The sequence below is a fragment of the Panthera onca genome, chromosome F1 (genome assembly GCF_046562875.1).
Source record: "Panthera onca isolate mPanOnc1 chromosome F1, mPanOnc1 haplotype 2, whole genome shotgun sequence".
Taxonomy (NCBI): domain Eukaryota; kingdom Metazoa; phylum Chordata; class Mammalia; order Carnivora; family Felidae; genus Panthera; species Panthera onca.
The window spans coordinates 10,577,446-10,593,131 of NC_138355.1; the positions used below are offsets into that span (position 1 = coordinate 10,577,446).

A 15,686-nucleotide genomic window follows, 5' to 3' on the forward strand; every position below is an offset into this window, starting at 1 on the left:
ATGTTTTCATGGAGATAGAAAAATGAGTAAAGTACAGTCCCTAAAATCAGGTCAGTGACAGTCTAGGCAGGCAAATGAGGCAAGTGCAAATAATTACAAGTTTGAATATGCTAAATAATGTAGCAAATCAATCATATTATGGGTGGGCAGAGAAGGGAGAAGGGGCCTCTGGCTGGGGAAATACAGAAGTTTCATGGAGGAGCTTGTAGTTGAACTAGAGAAAGCATATTCTAGAGAAAGCATATTCTAGATAGCATATTCATATTCAAGAACCATGTTCTTGACGGGCAAGAACAAGGAAGCTTGGGCCGGAAGGGCTGGCGGGAGCAAATGTGCAGGGGCAGACAGATGAGAGCCAGGCACAGAGGGCGTGATAGCTGGCACAGGAGGGAGGCAGAGAAATGGGAGGCCAGGGCTTGGAGGCCATAGTTCAGTGAGTTCAGACTGGATTCCCAGACACCAGAAATGCTGAGTGTGATGTGTGTGTGTGTGTGTGTGTGTGTGTGTGTGTCCATCATGGTGACAAGAAAATGATGTGTAAAAGCCCCAGCAAAGAAAGAGCACTAGAGCCTGAATGGGAGGAGGGGCAGTCAGGAGTAAGAGGGAGACCCAGTGGCCACTAGAAGCAGGAGCACCTGTCTTGGGGACAGGCAGAGTATCCACTGTGTGTGTGCTAGGGAAAAGGTGTAGGACCAGCACTGGGTTTGGTTGGTTGGTTGGTTTTATCTTTTGTAGTTTTTGTTTGGGGTTTATGTTTGTGTCTTTTCTTATTTTTATGTTTTTTAAATTTTTTTGTTAATGTTCATTTTTTGAGACAGAGAGAGAGTGTGAATGGGGGAGGGGCAGGGGGGGCGCAGAAACCAAAGCAGGCTCCAGGTTCTGAGCTGTCAGTACAGAGCCCAACGCGGGGCCTGAACCCACAAACTGTGATCATGACCTGAGCCACCCAGGCACCTCTATTTTTACGTTTTTTTGTGAGGGTTTTTTGTCATTAGTTTTTTTTTTTTTTTTTTTTAAGTTTACTTATTTATTTTGAGAGAGAGCACAAGCGGGGGGAGGGGCAGAGAGAAGATCCAAACAGGCTTCGTGCTGTCAGCGCAGAGCCCAGCATGGGACTCAATCCCACGATGCTGGATCATGACCTGAGCTGAAATCAACATTCGGACACTTAACCGACTGAGCCTCCCGGGTGCCCCTGGCATTAGTTTCTTAAAAGACTTGGAAACTCATCTTCATTCCAAAAGAAAAATAAATGATCAAAAACTCAATCTGATAGTCGCCTTCCAAGATGACTTTCTGAGCAGGGACGCTGAGAGAGTATATGACCTTCAACAGGCTCCTTTCCTGCCCCCACGCTCCACGTCTGTCTTGCTTGGACATCCAAGACAACGGCTTCATCTTCCCTCTGTCTAAGCCAGGATAGGCATTCCCACCAGCACAGTGATGGGAGTTGTCCCGAGCGTTGGATGCAGGACAGTTCCAGAAGCCCTCCCATACGTGCACCCCTCCACTCACCACTGCCTCATGCTGCTCAGAGTAAGACAGAAACCCCAGTAATGCTATTTTTAGTCCTGTGTGCTGGGAAAACAACGAGAAAGCCAAACTACATCTTTCTGTAGCAATTTCATCCCAAAACACCTTATTTTTATAAGATGGAAACCACCTTGAGCAACAGGAGAAAAATGCCTCAAGTATAATTTACCTCTTTGTTCGTTGGCTTGAGTTTTTCAGAATATCCTCCTTCCCTGTCCCTCCTGATGAATTTGGTCTTCCTAGTCACTTGCTGGGTTTTTCTTTAGAATTATTGATGACCTTTGCACTCTTCTTCCTGACTTAATGATGAAGAGGAAAAATCCACAAGATTTTTTAGATTGTATGTCTAGAATGTTTTTATGCCCACATCACCTTTCAAATGAAATGACTTTCCGGGTAAATTGATTGCTGTGTGTACATATATGTATTATATGGTAACACCTGAGAAAATTAACTGCTATTCATGATGGAGTGTTCACCAGAGCCCTGTAAGTTTGAGTTAGAATACTCTGAAAATGAGAGGTGTGTATCCTGAAAGCAAGAATTCCCTCCCCAAACAGACATAAAGGTCAGACTTGAGACACATCCCACCACACCTTGATCTGAACATGCCTCAACTATGATGGGATTGAAAATACATTTGTCTATTCTCATAAAGGACTGGAGAGTTGGTTTCAAAAATCTACCTCAAAGCCAAGATCCACTGAAACAAATCAACAACAACAACAACAAAGAGAAATCCCCAGCTGACAAAAATTAATCCTCTGAAAGTTTGGTTTTTGTGTCTTCACAGAATTCTCCCAAACTCTTCTGCCCTAAAAACAGAAGCTTTGACATAGACGCCATCTACAGTGTGATAGACGATGCCAAGCAGTACGTATACATCGCTGTCACGGACTACCTGCCAATCTCCAGCACGAGCACCAAAAGGTCAGTGAGTGAGTAACCTCGTCTTCCAACCCAGTCTCCAGGGCCAGGTGCAAACTGGGGACCATAGGAAACCGGCTGGACACTGAGGTGCTCTCCGTTTCCCTTTAGGTCACACACCGTTCAGACCTCCGAGTGCATTTGCAACTTACCCATGATGCATCTCCTCCCTCAGTCCATTTGAAGGACTCGGGGACTCACCCTACAGAAGTACCACCGTGTTTTACCTTACAGGCATGAGAGCAACTTTAAAATGGAGATCGGGTTGTTTTCAATTTGAAATTTATTTGAAAAATAAAATAAATTGGAAAAAAAATTTCTGGAAAAAAAAAATTTAACACTTTTTAAAAGTTATCTCCGCATCCAGTGTGGGCCTCGAACTCACAACCCTGAGGTCAAGAGTCACATGCTCTACTGACTGAGCCTGGCAGACGCTCCCCAAAAAATATTTCTTGAAAGTTCTTAGCTAGCAGGTGTTCCTGAAGGATATACTGAAACTGAGTAGGTCTGGCAAGATTTTCCTCCAAGGAGACATCATTTTGGTCGTATTCATGTCAGTCTTCATTAAAGGCTGAATTTTTGTATTTTTTCAACTTAAAGAAGAAAGAAACTCAGTATGTATATGTTCTCAGTCAATCCATTCCTCTGTATGAGGAAGCGAGCATTTTAAAAAATGAAGGGATTTGGGGGGCACCTGGGTGGCTCAGCTGGTTAAGCATCTGACTTTGGCTCAGGTCATGATCTCTCAGTTCATGAGTTTGAGCCCCACGTCGGGCTCTGTGCTGACAGCTCGCAGCTTGGATCCTGCTTCGGATTCTGTGTGTCCCTCTCCCTCTGCCCCTCCCCTGCTCACGTTCTGTCACTGTCTCTCAAAAAATAAATAAACATTTTAAAAAATTAAATTAAAAAATGAAAGGATTTTTACAGCAATTCATCATTGTTTAGAGGGGAAATACTTGAAATAAACTTAGGGACGGACTATATGCCCCTAAGTGCATAAATGCCTGGCTGTGCCCCAGATATTTCCCACTTTTGCTCTCCTGCCAGGAATGCACAGATTTGGCTACTTATAAGTGCTTTGAATAACCCATTTAAAGCCAGGAAAAGTTTTCAAAGTGCACATTTCTGAGAGTACAGCCAGAGACCTTTTTAATTTGGGAAATTGCAATTTCAAAATAACCCTTTACTGAGGTAAATGATGAAGTGTGCCCTCTCTTGCTTGAATATTGTTCATGTTGCCAACCAACATATGCCTAATATGCAGCTTCTTTATGCAGATGCCTGTAAGATTGCAAAAGCATGAGTCTCCTGCAAAGTGATCTCCCATAATGACAGTCAAAAAGCATTTTAAGCTACAAGATACACTATTAAAACATTTTTACTTTAAAAGATGGCACATCCCTTGAATATTCCTAGGTGTTTACCCATATAGTTTTACATGTTTGCTATCTCTTTTTTATTTTTCTCCAATTTATTGGTTTGAGATTTCATTTTAGATGTCAACTTCACTTTGAGAAGACTTTGAAACATAATAGATATGTTTTGCCTGCTTTTCCTATTATTCAGAATGAGAGTAAGGGATAATAGGGTGATGATTTCTTAGGATTGACAAAACCTTCATTCCATGGATCCCCACAAACAAAATTAATATCCTTTGTGGCCAGAGAGGAAGGGGTTAGCATAGAGAATCTAAAATAGCTTGGAAATGTAGAAGTTAAAGAAAACTAAAAGAATGTTAAAGAACTGAAAGCTCACCTAAAATTTTGCATTTTGGTTATTAATCTACCATTTCAGCGGCTGTTCAAAGAGCAGTTCTCTTATCATACTTAGGATATTTCAAACCCACAATCCCATCAAGCATTCTAATGAAAAGTCATCAGAGGGACTCCTGGGGGGCTCAGTCGGTTAAGCATCCAACTTCGGCTCAGGTCATGATCTCACGAGTTCGTGAGTTCAAGCCCCACGTCAGGCTCTGTGCTGACAACTCAGAACCTGGAGCCTGCTTCAGATTCTGTGTCTCCCTCTCTCTCTGCTCGCCTCTCCCCCTCTCAAAAGTAAATAAACATTAATTTTTTTTTTAAAAGTCATCAGAGACATAAGAAGTTGTTCAAACATCCACGTTATAATTAAATTCTTCTCAATCCTACAAAAAAATTACTTAAGAGTCAGCATGGTTACTTGTCTCTACATTGTCCTGGAGAAAGTTTTCAGAATTCAACTAGAATGAACAAATGGACATTGTCAAATATCAGTGCGTCAGTATGCCACAGGCTGAGCTTTTAGTCTACGCACTGCTCAACATCCAAATGAAAGAGGAAAAATTCACAGGTTCCCAAAGTAGAAGTGGTTGGTCACATGTAGAAAAATATATACACCATCATTAAGCAACAATATTAGAAATGACTTCTAACTTTCCAAGAAGTAAGAAGTGAAGGGAACAATGATGTATGGCTAAATCAATCCCGCAGTAAAAAATCAGAAGCCCTATTTCAATTCTTCCTGTTTTGGCAATCAAGTGCTGTTTCTTTTAGCAATTCACATATTTATTTTGGCCTTGGTTTGGGGTTGTTCATTATTTATTTCCTCAGTCACACGAAATACATCTTTCAGAAGAAAACCAGTAAATGTGTGAAGGAACAATAAGAATGTAGGCCAGCAGCCAAGAATACTCTCTCCTGGCAAAGTTACCTTTCAGATGTGAAGGAGGAATAAATGCTTTCCCAAACAAACAAAAGCTGAGGGAGTTCACCACCACTAGACCTGTCTTACAAGAAATGTTGAAAGGCGCTCTTCAAGCTGAAACAAAAAATTGAAAACACACAAAATTCTGATTAAGGTGATAAACAGGCAGTCAGAATTAGAAAACTGGAACTCTTTTTTGGAACAGTGTATGAAACTCTTAGCTATATCATAAATGTTAAAGAAAAACAGCAACAAAATAACGATAGCTGCTGTAAGCTGGCAATGAAATCATAACATAAAAAGAGGTAATTTGTGGCATCAAAAATATAAAAGGAGAGGATTAAAAGGATGATAGGTCAAGAAAAGTAAGCTGCTATCAGCAGAAAAAGGACTGTTTTTTCTATGAGTTGTTTTGGGTAAACCCCATGGTAACCACATGGCAAAAACTTAGAACAGTCATGAAATATAAAGAGGGGGAGAATGAACAAATCATCATGGAAAACCACCAACTGGCAAAAGTAGACAGAAATGGGGAAAAAAAGAAAGAATGGGAAAAAAGAAAGAGAAAAAAGAAACAATAGAGACAAAATAACCAGAAGGCAAAAAATAAAATGGCAGCAGTATATAGTATATACGATTACATATTAGTATCACCCTCAGTGAAAATGGATTGAACTCACCCATCAAAAGGCACAGAGTGGCTGGATGGATAAAAAAACAATACGCTGCCTACAGAGGACTCTCTCCAGCTCTAGAGACAAATACAGACTCAAAGTGAACGATGGAAGATGATATTCCAAGCAAACGTATGAAAAGAAGGTAAGCGTAGCCGTACCCATAATAGACAAAATAGAGTTCAAGCCAAAAGGGGTCACAAGAAGTAAAGAAGGTCGTTATATAATGACAAAGGGGCCAGTATATCAAGAAGATATAGCAATCATAAATATACATGCTCCCAACACTGGAACATCAAAATATATTAAACAATTAATGAGAGATCTTAAGGGAGAAATAGGCAATAATACAATAACTGTAGGATACTCTAATACCCCACCATCAACAATGGATAAGTCACCCGGACAGAAAATCAACAAGAAAATGTTGCAGTTGAATCTGGAACAAATTTAGAACAAATGGACTGCTCAGACATATATAGAAAATGCCACCCAACAGCAGCAGAATACACATTCTTCTCAAGTGCACATGGAACGTTGTCCAGGATAAATCACATGTTAGGCCACAAAATAAATCTTAGCAAATTTAAGGTTGAAATTGTACCAATTATCTTTTCTGACCACTGTGGTATGAAACTAGAAATCAACAGGAGCAAAGTAAGAAGATCTACAAATAGATGGACACTAACCACACTTCTAAACAACCACTGAGTCAAAGAAGAAATAAAAAGGCAAAAAAAAAATTACCTTGAAAACACAATATATCAAATATTGTGGGACGCAGCAAAAGCAGTTTCAAGAGGAAAGTTTATAACTATAAACACAGATACTAAGAAATTAGAAAGATCTCAAATAACCTAACTTTATATCACAAGGAACTAGGGAAAAACAACCAAACAAACAAAAAAACAAAGTAAGCCCAAAATTAGCAGGAGGGGGGAAATATTAAGGATCAGAGCAGAAATAAATGAAACAGAGACCAAAAGCCAATAGAAAGGATCAGCAAAACTAAGAACTGGTTCTTTGCAAAGATAAACAAAATTGACACCATTGGCCAGACTAAGGAAAAAAGAGAAAAGACTCAAAGAAATAAGTTAGAAATGAAAGAGGAGACATTACAACTGATACTACAGAAATACCTAGAATTATGAGATGCCTGTGAACAAGTTTATGCCAAGAAATTACATAAACTAGAAGAAATGTATACATTGCTAGAAACACACAACCTATCCAGACTGAATCATGATGAAATACAAAGTCTGAACAGACCAATTATGAGTAAAGAGACTGAATCAGTAATCAAGAAACTCCCAAAACAGAAAGCCTCAGGACCAGATGGCTTCACTGGAGAATTCTACCAAAGGTTTAAAGTAGAATTAACACCAATCCTCCCCCAAACTCTTTCAAAATATTAAGGAGGAGGAACACTTCCCAACTCATTCCATGAGACCAGCATTACTTTGATGTCAAAATCTGATAAGGAGACCACAAGAAAGACAACAATAGGCCAATATCCCTGATGAATATAGATGCAAAAATTCTCAACAAAACAGTAGCAAACCGAATTCAGGAACACACTAAAAGAATTATACACAATGACCAAGTGGGATTTATCACTGGGATACAAGGATATTTCAATAATATGCAAATCAACAAATGCAAATACATCACATCAATAAAATAATACATAAAAAATCACACGATTATCTCAATCGATACAGAAAAATCATTTGACAAAATAAAACACCCTTTCATGATAAAAAAAAATGTTTAACAAATTTGGTACAGAAGGAACATACCTCACCATAATAAAGGCTGTATAGGACAAACCAACAGCTAACATTACACTCACTGAAGAGAAATTGAAAGCATTTTCCCCAAGATGGGGAAAAAAGCGAGGATGCCTACTCTCCCACTCCTATTCAGTATAGTTCTGGAAACCCTAGCCAGAGCAATCAGGCAAGACAAAGAAATAAAAGGCATACACATCAGGAAGGGAGTAGTAAAATTTGCATGATTTGCTGATGATATGATGATATGATCTATATACAAAGTCCTAAAGAATCAGTCAAAAAACTGTTGGAATTAATCAACAATTTCAGTAAAGCATCAAGATACAAAATCAATTGCATTCCTTCACTGATGATGAAGCCTCTGAAAACGAAAAGAAGCCATCTCATTCTCAATAGCATCAAAAACAAAATAGGAATAAATTTAACCAAGGAAGTGAAAGATCTGCACAATGAAAAGTACAAAGCTTTGCTGAAAAAAATTGAAGAAGACACAAACAAATGGAAAGGCATACTGTGTTCCTGGATCAGAATTAATATTGTTAACATGGCTAGACTACCCAACGTGATCTACAGATTCAATGCAATCCCCGTCAAAATACCGAAAACATTCTTCACAGAAATAAAAGAAACAATCCTAAAATTTGTGTGGAACCACAAAAGACCCCAAACAGCCAAAGCAATCCTGAGAAAAAGAACAAAGTTCGAGACATCACACATCCTGATTTGAAACTATACAACAAAGCCATATTAATAAAAAAAAAAAAAAAAAAAACAGTACAAAAATGGGCAAACATCAACAAATAGAACAAAATAGAGAGCCCAGAACTAAACTCTGGCCTATACAGTCAACTACTATTGAACACGAGCACCAGGAACACTCAATGGGGAAAGCATAGTCTCTTCAACAAATGGTGCTGGGGAAACTGGAGAAAACATGTCAAACAATTACATTGGGCCCCCACCTCATACCACTCACAAAAATGAACTCAAATGGGTCAAAGACTTCAAGGCAAGACCTGATATCATAAAACTCCTAGAAGAAAATGTAGAGAAGGATCTTATCAATAATGGTCTTGGTAATAATTTTTTTCCATGATACCAAAAGCACAAACAAGAACAAAAAATTAACATATGAGGCTACATCAAACTCAAAAGCTTTCGCATAGAAAAAAAAAAAACAATTAACAAAATGAAAAGACAGCCTACAGAATAGGGAAAAAGTTTTGCAAACCATACATCAGCTAAAGGGTTAATATCCAAGTATGTAAAGAACTCATTCAACTCAATTTTTTAAAAAAGGCAAATAGTCTGATTACAAATGGGCAAAAGAACTAATAGACATTTTCCAAAGAGGACATCAAAATGGCCAACAGACACATGAAAAGATGTTCAGTATCACTCATCATGAGGTAAAGGCAAATCAAAACAATGATGAGAGGGACACCTGGGTGGCTCAGTCGGTTGGGCGGCTGACTTCAGCTCAGGTCATGATCTCGCGGTCCATGAGTTCGAGCCCCACGTCGGGCTCTGTCCTGACAGCTCAGAGCCTGGAGCCTGTTTCAGATTCTGTGTCTCCCTCTCTCTGACCCTCCCCTGTTCATGCTGTGTCTCTCCCTGTCTCAAAAATAAAATAAAACGTTAAAAAAAATAAAAAAACCAATAATGAGATACCACCTCACATCTGTTACAATGGCTCCTCAAGAAGACAAGAGACAGTAGGTGCTGATGAAGATATAGTGAAAAGGGAACCCTTATACACAGTTGAAAGAAAGAAAAATTGATCCAATCACTGTGAAAAACAATAGGGAGTTTCCCCCCAAAATTAAAATAAATCTACCATACGATCCAGCAATTCCAACTTCTGGGTGTTTAAGCAAAGGAAATGAAAAGAGAATTCATAATGGAAACAACACAAATGCCTATCAACAGATGAATGGATGAAAAGACGTGGTGCATATACACAATGGAATATTTCTCAGCCATGAGAAAGGAGAATATCCTTCCTTTTGCACCAATGTGGATGGACCTTGAGCACATTATGCTAAGTGAGATAAGTCAGACAGAGAAACACAAGTACTGTATGATCCCACTTATACAAGGAACCTAGAAAAGTTCAACGTGTAGAAAACAGACAGTACAGTGTTGGTTACCGGGAGATGGGGGGTAAGCAGTAGGAGTGATGGTGTTTAAGGCTGCAAACTTGTAATGAATAGTAAATAGGCCATGGAGATTTAATGCACTGTATAATGAATACAGGCAACAATATTACACTGCAATTGTGTAATATGATAAATATCAGCGCATTGGCAATCATGTTATAATGTAAAAATGTATCAAAGTAAGATGCTATACATCTTATTAAATTTACAAAATGTTGCATATCAAAATTTATTCAATAAGAAAAAAAAAGTAGGCTGGGGCACCTGGGTGGCTCAGTCAGTTAATGTCCAACTTTGGCTCAGGTCATGATCTCGCAGGTGGTGAGTTTGGGCCCCTCTGCTCTCAGCACAGAGCCCACTGCAGATCTTGTCTCTCTGTCTCTCTCTCTGCCCCTCCCCAGCTTGCACACTCATGCTCTCTCTCTCTCTCAAAAAATCAATAAACATTAAAAAAAAAGTAGGCTGATTAGTCTGTGAGCTATTAACATTTTTCATTTATGTTTTCATTCAACTAATATTTATTGGGCACTGTGCAGGAATGATTCAAGTATGAGCAGTGTATGGTCCCAGGAACTCCATCCAATGGGGCAAATGGACACAGACTAGATTATCATAGCAATGTGGTGAACGGAATAATGAATATATGTACAAAATAGTATAGGTCCTTAGTGAAAGAGCATTTGTGGCAGTTTCAAAGTTAGAAGAGGCTTATTGGAGGAAATGCTACCTTAATTACATTTTAAAATAGGCAGGAGTGGGGTGCCTGGGTGGCTCAGTCAGTTGGGTGTCCAACTTCGGCTCAGGTCATGGTCTCGCGGTTCGTGGGTTTGAGCCCCGCATCGGGCTCTGTGCTGACAGCTCAGAGCCTGGAGCCTGTTTCAGATTATGTGTCTCCCTCTCTCTCTGACCCTCCCCCGCTGGCACTCTGTCTCTCTCTGTCTCAAAAATAAATAAACATTAAAAAAAATTAAAATAGGCAGGACTTAGAAAAAAAGGATAAAAAGGGAGTTTTCCAGGTAGAAGGGATAGCGAGCCAAGTTTCAGGTGGAGACAAATAGCCTAGCACATGGCAGGGTCTGTCACAAATTCAGTCAAGTTCAGTGCTGGAACACAGAACCCGAGGTAAGGTCATGTGAGATCCACTTGGAGGAAAGGCAGGGACCAGGAACGGGAAGGCCTAACTGTGAGAGATCTTGTCACTTTGGGAAGCGTCTGTTATGTTTTAATCACGGGAGATATGCTTTTAGACAGATCCCTTTGGTGGTCATGGAAGATGTACTTGACAGGGACAAGACTGGAGGCAGAGAAACCACCTTGGAGCTGTTATAGTGGCCCAGGTCAGGGATAATGAGGGATAGGAAGGACAGAATAAAGGACGTACTTGCCAAGAATATTTTTGAAGTACATGGTGAATGGTAAAAAGGAGAGCAGATGTAAGAATTATTGCCGAGTTTTTACCTTGGGTGATTAGAGGATGAACATTGTACGTACAAAGTGGAGGCCACAAAAAATATAAGGAAATAAGCAGACTTGTGAATTTGAGGTTCTTGTAAAGGTCCAGATCGGTAAAGATCTTACGAAGATATTCACAACGAAGTCTGAAGAGGGTTAGCCTGGTGATATGGATTTGGAGCTTTTCAGATTATAGAGGACAGTTGAAATCAGGTACATAGATGAAGCCACCAAGGGGTTGGCATATACAGTGAGGAGAACAGAGGGTGGTGATGGAATAGTATGGGAACATTGACCATAGAAGAGACAAAGAGGCATTCTGAGAGATAAGGGACAGACCATCAAACCACAGGGTCACAGAAGCCAATGGAATTAGTCATCAAGAAGAAAGAAACCATCAACAGAGCTGCATGTGACTTAGACTAACTAAAATAAGAATTGAATGATATCCATTAGATGTGGCAGTTGGGCTATCCCTGCTGACTTTGAGATTTTCAGAATGGCAAGCTGGAGGCCAGGGGGGCAAGAGGCTGAGAAGTGAGCAGGGGTGATGAAGTCAAGTCAGATGTTCTAGATTACACTGTCAAGAAGTTATGTTCAAAAAAAAAGTAGAAACAGACCCAGAAATACAGAGAGAAAACTGACGGTTGCCAGTGGGGAGGGGCAGGGGAGGGACAAAATGGGTGAAAGAGAGAGGAAGATCCAGGCCTCCAGTTGTGGAATGAGTAAGTCACAAGGATGAATGGCACAGCATAGGGAATGTCCTCAGGGATGGTGTAACAGTGTTGTGTGGGGACAGATGGCAGCTACCCTGTGGTGAGCACAGCATCACATACAGATGTTGAATCACTACATTGTACACCTGAAACTAATGTAACATTGTGTGTCAACTATACTCAAATATAGATAGATGATAGGTAGATAGATAGATAGATAGATGATAGATTTGTTCAAAAAAGAAAAGAGATTGTGCACCAGCCACAGAGTGATACAGAGTCAGGGAAATTTTCTCTGAATGGATGAGATTTACATTTTGTTCTCAAACTACAAGAAAGGTGGGGAGGTGGGGGAGTTGAGACTGTCTTCAGGAAGGAATGACCGATGAAACACAGCTGCAGAGGGTCAGGGGACCAGCCCAAAAGGCAGAGTGGTACAGGTCTGATGCTGAACAAGGTTGCCTTATCCTCTAAGCCAGAAGGAAGGGGAGAAGGGTGTATGAGGCTCTCAAGGGTAGAAATCTGAGGGACACTATGACTGAGAAGCTACATTTTTGTGGACAGAGGAAGAAACAAGTTTAGCTCAAGTGGGGTACAGCTTAGAGTAATGACGGAAAGGTCTGGGAGGCAGAACCGCCCAAGGCAAGGACAGGGGTGCTGGATGGTGAAGGCCCTGATGGGCTTGTGCTGGCTTCAGCTTCACAGGCTGAACTGACTTTGTTCAGTAATCCTCGGCTTTGTGACCATTGAAATAGACCAATGTGTGTGGCTAGGTGAGGCTCTGAGCCAGGATTTAGATGCTACCAAGAGCTAGAGGAAGGATCAGGGCAGGTGTCCTTCAGGCAATCAGCACTGAGGTTAGGCTGGGCCAGAAAGGGGACCCAAAGCTGATAGAGCAGGAGAGTGAGAGGGTCACCGGGCTGGGCCCACACGGGGCAAGAACATGGTCAGTGGGGATTTCCCAGAGTATGGGATGCTGCAGGACTGCAGCCGGTCCAATATAAAGAGGAGAACTTTGGAGGTGCAGTGATCATGAGGCCAACAAGCTAATGTTTTGAATAATACTTTATTAGTCCAAACTGAGTTGGCCTGGATCTAGGGGAAGATTTGAACAAGTGAACAAACAAGGTTTGTCAGGGCTGAGGGGAGACAGAGATTTGGGGCTTATCCTTCCGAAGGAAACATTTGTTGTTTTTTCTTCTTAAATGAGAATTAAATGACAATTCTGGAAGTGACATTGTGTGTGTTGGTGGGGGGCTGACCCCACTTCTTACACGTAGTGGGCAAACTCTTGTAGAAAAATACATGGCCAGACTTCTGGAGAGTCTCTGGTCAGGATTTAATTAAGGCAGAAGACTAAGGATTGAGGGAAGAGGCTGAGCCTCCAGGAGAAACTGTTTGTCTGATGGAGGAGTCCAAGGGCCAGAGTAGCTGGGGGCTTGGTCAGGAGAGGAAGGCACCCTGGAAGTAAGAGTAAGGGGAAGTTTGGATGACCAGAGCAGAAGCTCATTTGGGGGGCAGTTTCCAAAGAAGAGGGGTTCAGGCAGCATTTGGGGACCAAAGAGGTGCTCGAGGCTCCGAACTGGAACTCTGTTGGAAAGTTGATTCTTTGCACACGTATGAGCTAAGGTCCAGCTGGAGGCAGGTGCAAGTGTGGTGAGGGTAGCACATGGTCGAAGCCAACCTGTCCGCATACTCCCCCCACACACCCTGAGGCCCTGCTGGTGGAAGAACACGTTTTAGGCAGGGGCAGGACCCAGTAAAGCCTCTTTCCAAATATCCAATCAAGTTATTTACAGAAAGCAGTAACGATTGGGTTAATATATAAATGTTCTTTGTAGTCTAGTAAATTACTTTCCCCCAGCTAACTTATTTTCTTTGTTTTTATCCACATGGGTATTATTTCTGCAGGACTTACTGGCCAGACTTGGATGGGAAAATCAGAGAAGCCTTAGTTTTGCGAAGCGTTAAAGTTCGACTCCTGATAAGCTTCTGGAAGGAAACAGACCCCCTTACGTTTAACTTTATTTCATCTCTTAAGGCTATTTGCACTGAAATAGCCAACTGCAGTTTGAAAGTTGTAAGTATGACATTGGCTTACGTATTATTAAATAAAAAGGGCTGATTCCCTCTGCACATCTGTCAAAGCTATGAGCATTTGCACTCATGTAAACTGCCAAGTAAGAACCAGGATAACAGTCTCTGATAGTGAAAAAGCGCTTCAAAAGTAGGATAAGTAATGTTTCAAGACAAACACTCTCGAAAAAAGGAGCCTGGATCCCACATTTCCTGGTGCCTCCTGGCCCTGCCCTGTTTTTATACACTGCCCGTGGTGTCCTCTCCACTTTGTTGGGTCTGCCTCGTTCTCCTGCCTGCCATTCCAGTTTCTAAGGCCATGACCTCAGTGAGGTCGCATGCACCTGCACAGCCTCCCCCAGCCCCAACGTGCCCCTGGCTTAGCTCCTGCCCTTGTTTCAGCCCCCAGGGCCACATGCTAATCCATATCTGCCTACTCTGAGCGGGGCAAGATTGGGAATTGGTATTACTTTCAGTGTGGTAACTCCCTAGCTCATGTTTGACTTTCCTTGGGTCCTTAGCTGTGACTTCCTCTTCCTCACCTCAGGGCCTTTGTACATGCTGTTCCCTCTGCCCATAACACTCTTCTCCTCCATGCTTTATCTGACTAATGCCCTCTAGTCCTTTAGGGCTTACATTTTCCAGCCTCCACTGCAGTCATTCAGCAATAGTACCCTGAGAGGGGTGCCTGGGTGGCTCACTCAGTTAAACATCTTATTCATGATTTTGGCTCAGGTCATGATCTCACAGTTTGCGGGTTCAAGTCCTGCATCAGGCTCTGTGCTGATGGTGAGGAGTTCCCTTGGGATTCTCTATTCCTCTCTCTCTCTGCCCCTCCCCTGCTTACTCTCTCTCTTTCTTTCAAAATAAATAAATAAACATTAAAAATATATACCCCAAGATCCTACTTTCTGCCAGGCACCCTTCTAGGTGATGGGTCTGTGCTCCATGCAGCATTTAAGGACCCAAGATGACGGGGGCACCACCATCCACTCTGACACATACCTTCCAAGATAGTCCTGAGCCTCAACATCCCAAGGTCGATCAGAAGGAGAGAGAGACTGGAGGGCTTCCCAGGAGGCATTTATGGGTTAGACCTGGAGGTGGTGAACATCCCTTTAGCCTTCATTCTGCTGCTCAGAAATCACTCACAGTTTCACAGAAATCACTCTGTCCACATTCAGTGGCAGAGACAGCTTATGAGTGTGGCTTTGCACAGCTCAAAGTTCAGGACCTCCTAGTGATGTGCAGGACTGGACAATAAATCTGGATATGGCATTTCATAGTTCAATAAACAGAAACTAAAAACAAAACAACAATCTCCTACAAGACCCAAGACCCAGGTTGAAGTTGCCTCCTCCCCACGTAACAGGAACAGGAGAAGGACAGTAAAAACTCCCATTCAGGAGAGGACACTCAGCAGTCACTGGTCCAAGTGATCGTAAAATCCTTCTGGGCAGGTACAGTGAAGTCCTCCTGTGCCAGCTCCCAAGGTTGTTTTCAGAGTGAACAGTTAAAGGAGGTTTTGGTTCTAGCTCATGGTTTCTCTGGCAATGCAATTTTCTCAGAAACATAATAGGCTTCTGATTTGTTTGCTTCTACTCATTTCGAAGTACCAGTAACCACAACCAAAGATTTTGTTGTGCATAATTCCCAAACTTCACTAATCATGCT

General features: G+C 41.5%; 1 protein-coding gene across 4 annotated transcripts in view; it reads left to right on the forward strand.

Moving 5' to 3' along the window:
• PLD5 (phospholipase D family member 5) overlaps positions 1 to 15,686 on the forward strand; it is a 408,569-nt gene that overhangs the window by 375,903 nt on the left and 16,980 nt on the right. For all 4 annotated transcript variants that reach the window (XM_081791857.1, XM_060643364.3, XM_060643363.3 and 1 more), the window contains 2 exons: positions 2,327 to 2,463; positions 13,848 to 14,016. In XM_081791857.1, coding sequence (XP_081647983.1) covers positions 2,327 to 2,463; positions 13,848 to 14,016 — 306 coding nt within the window. The remainder of the gene's footprint in view (positions 1 to 2,326; positions 2,464 to 13,847; positions 14,017 to 15,686) is intronic.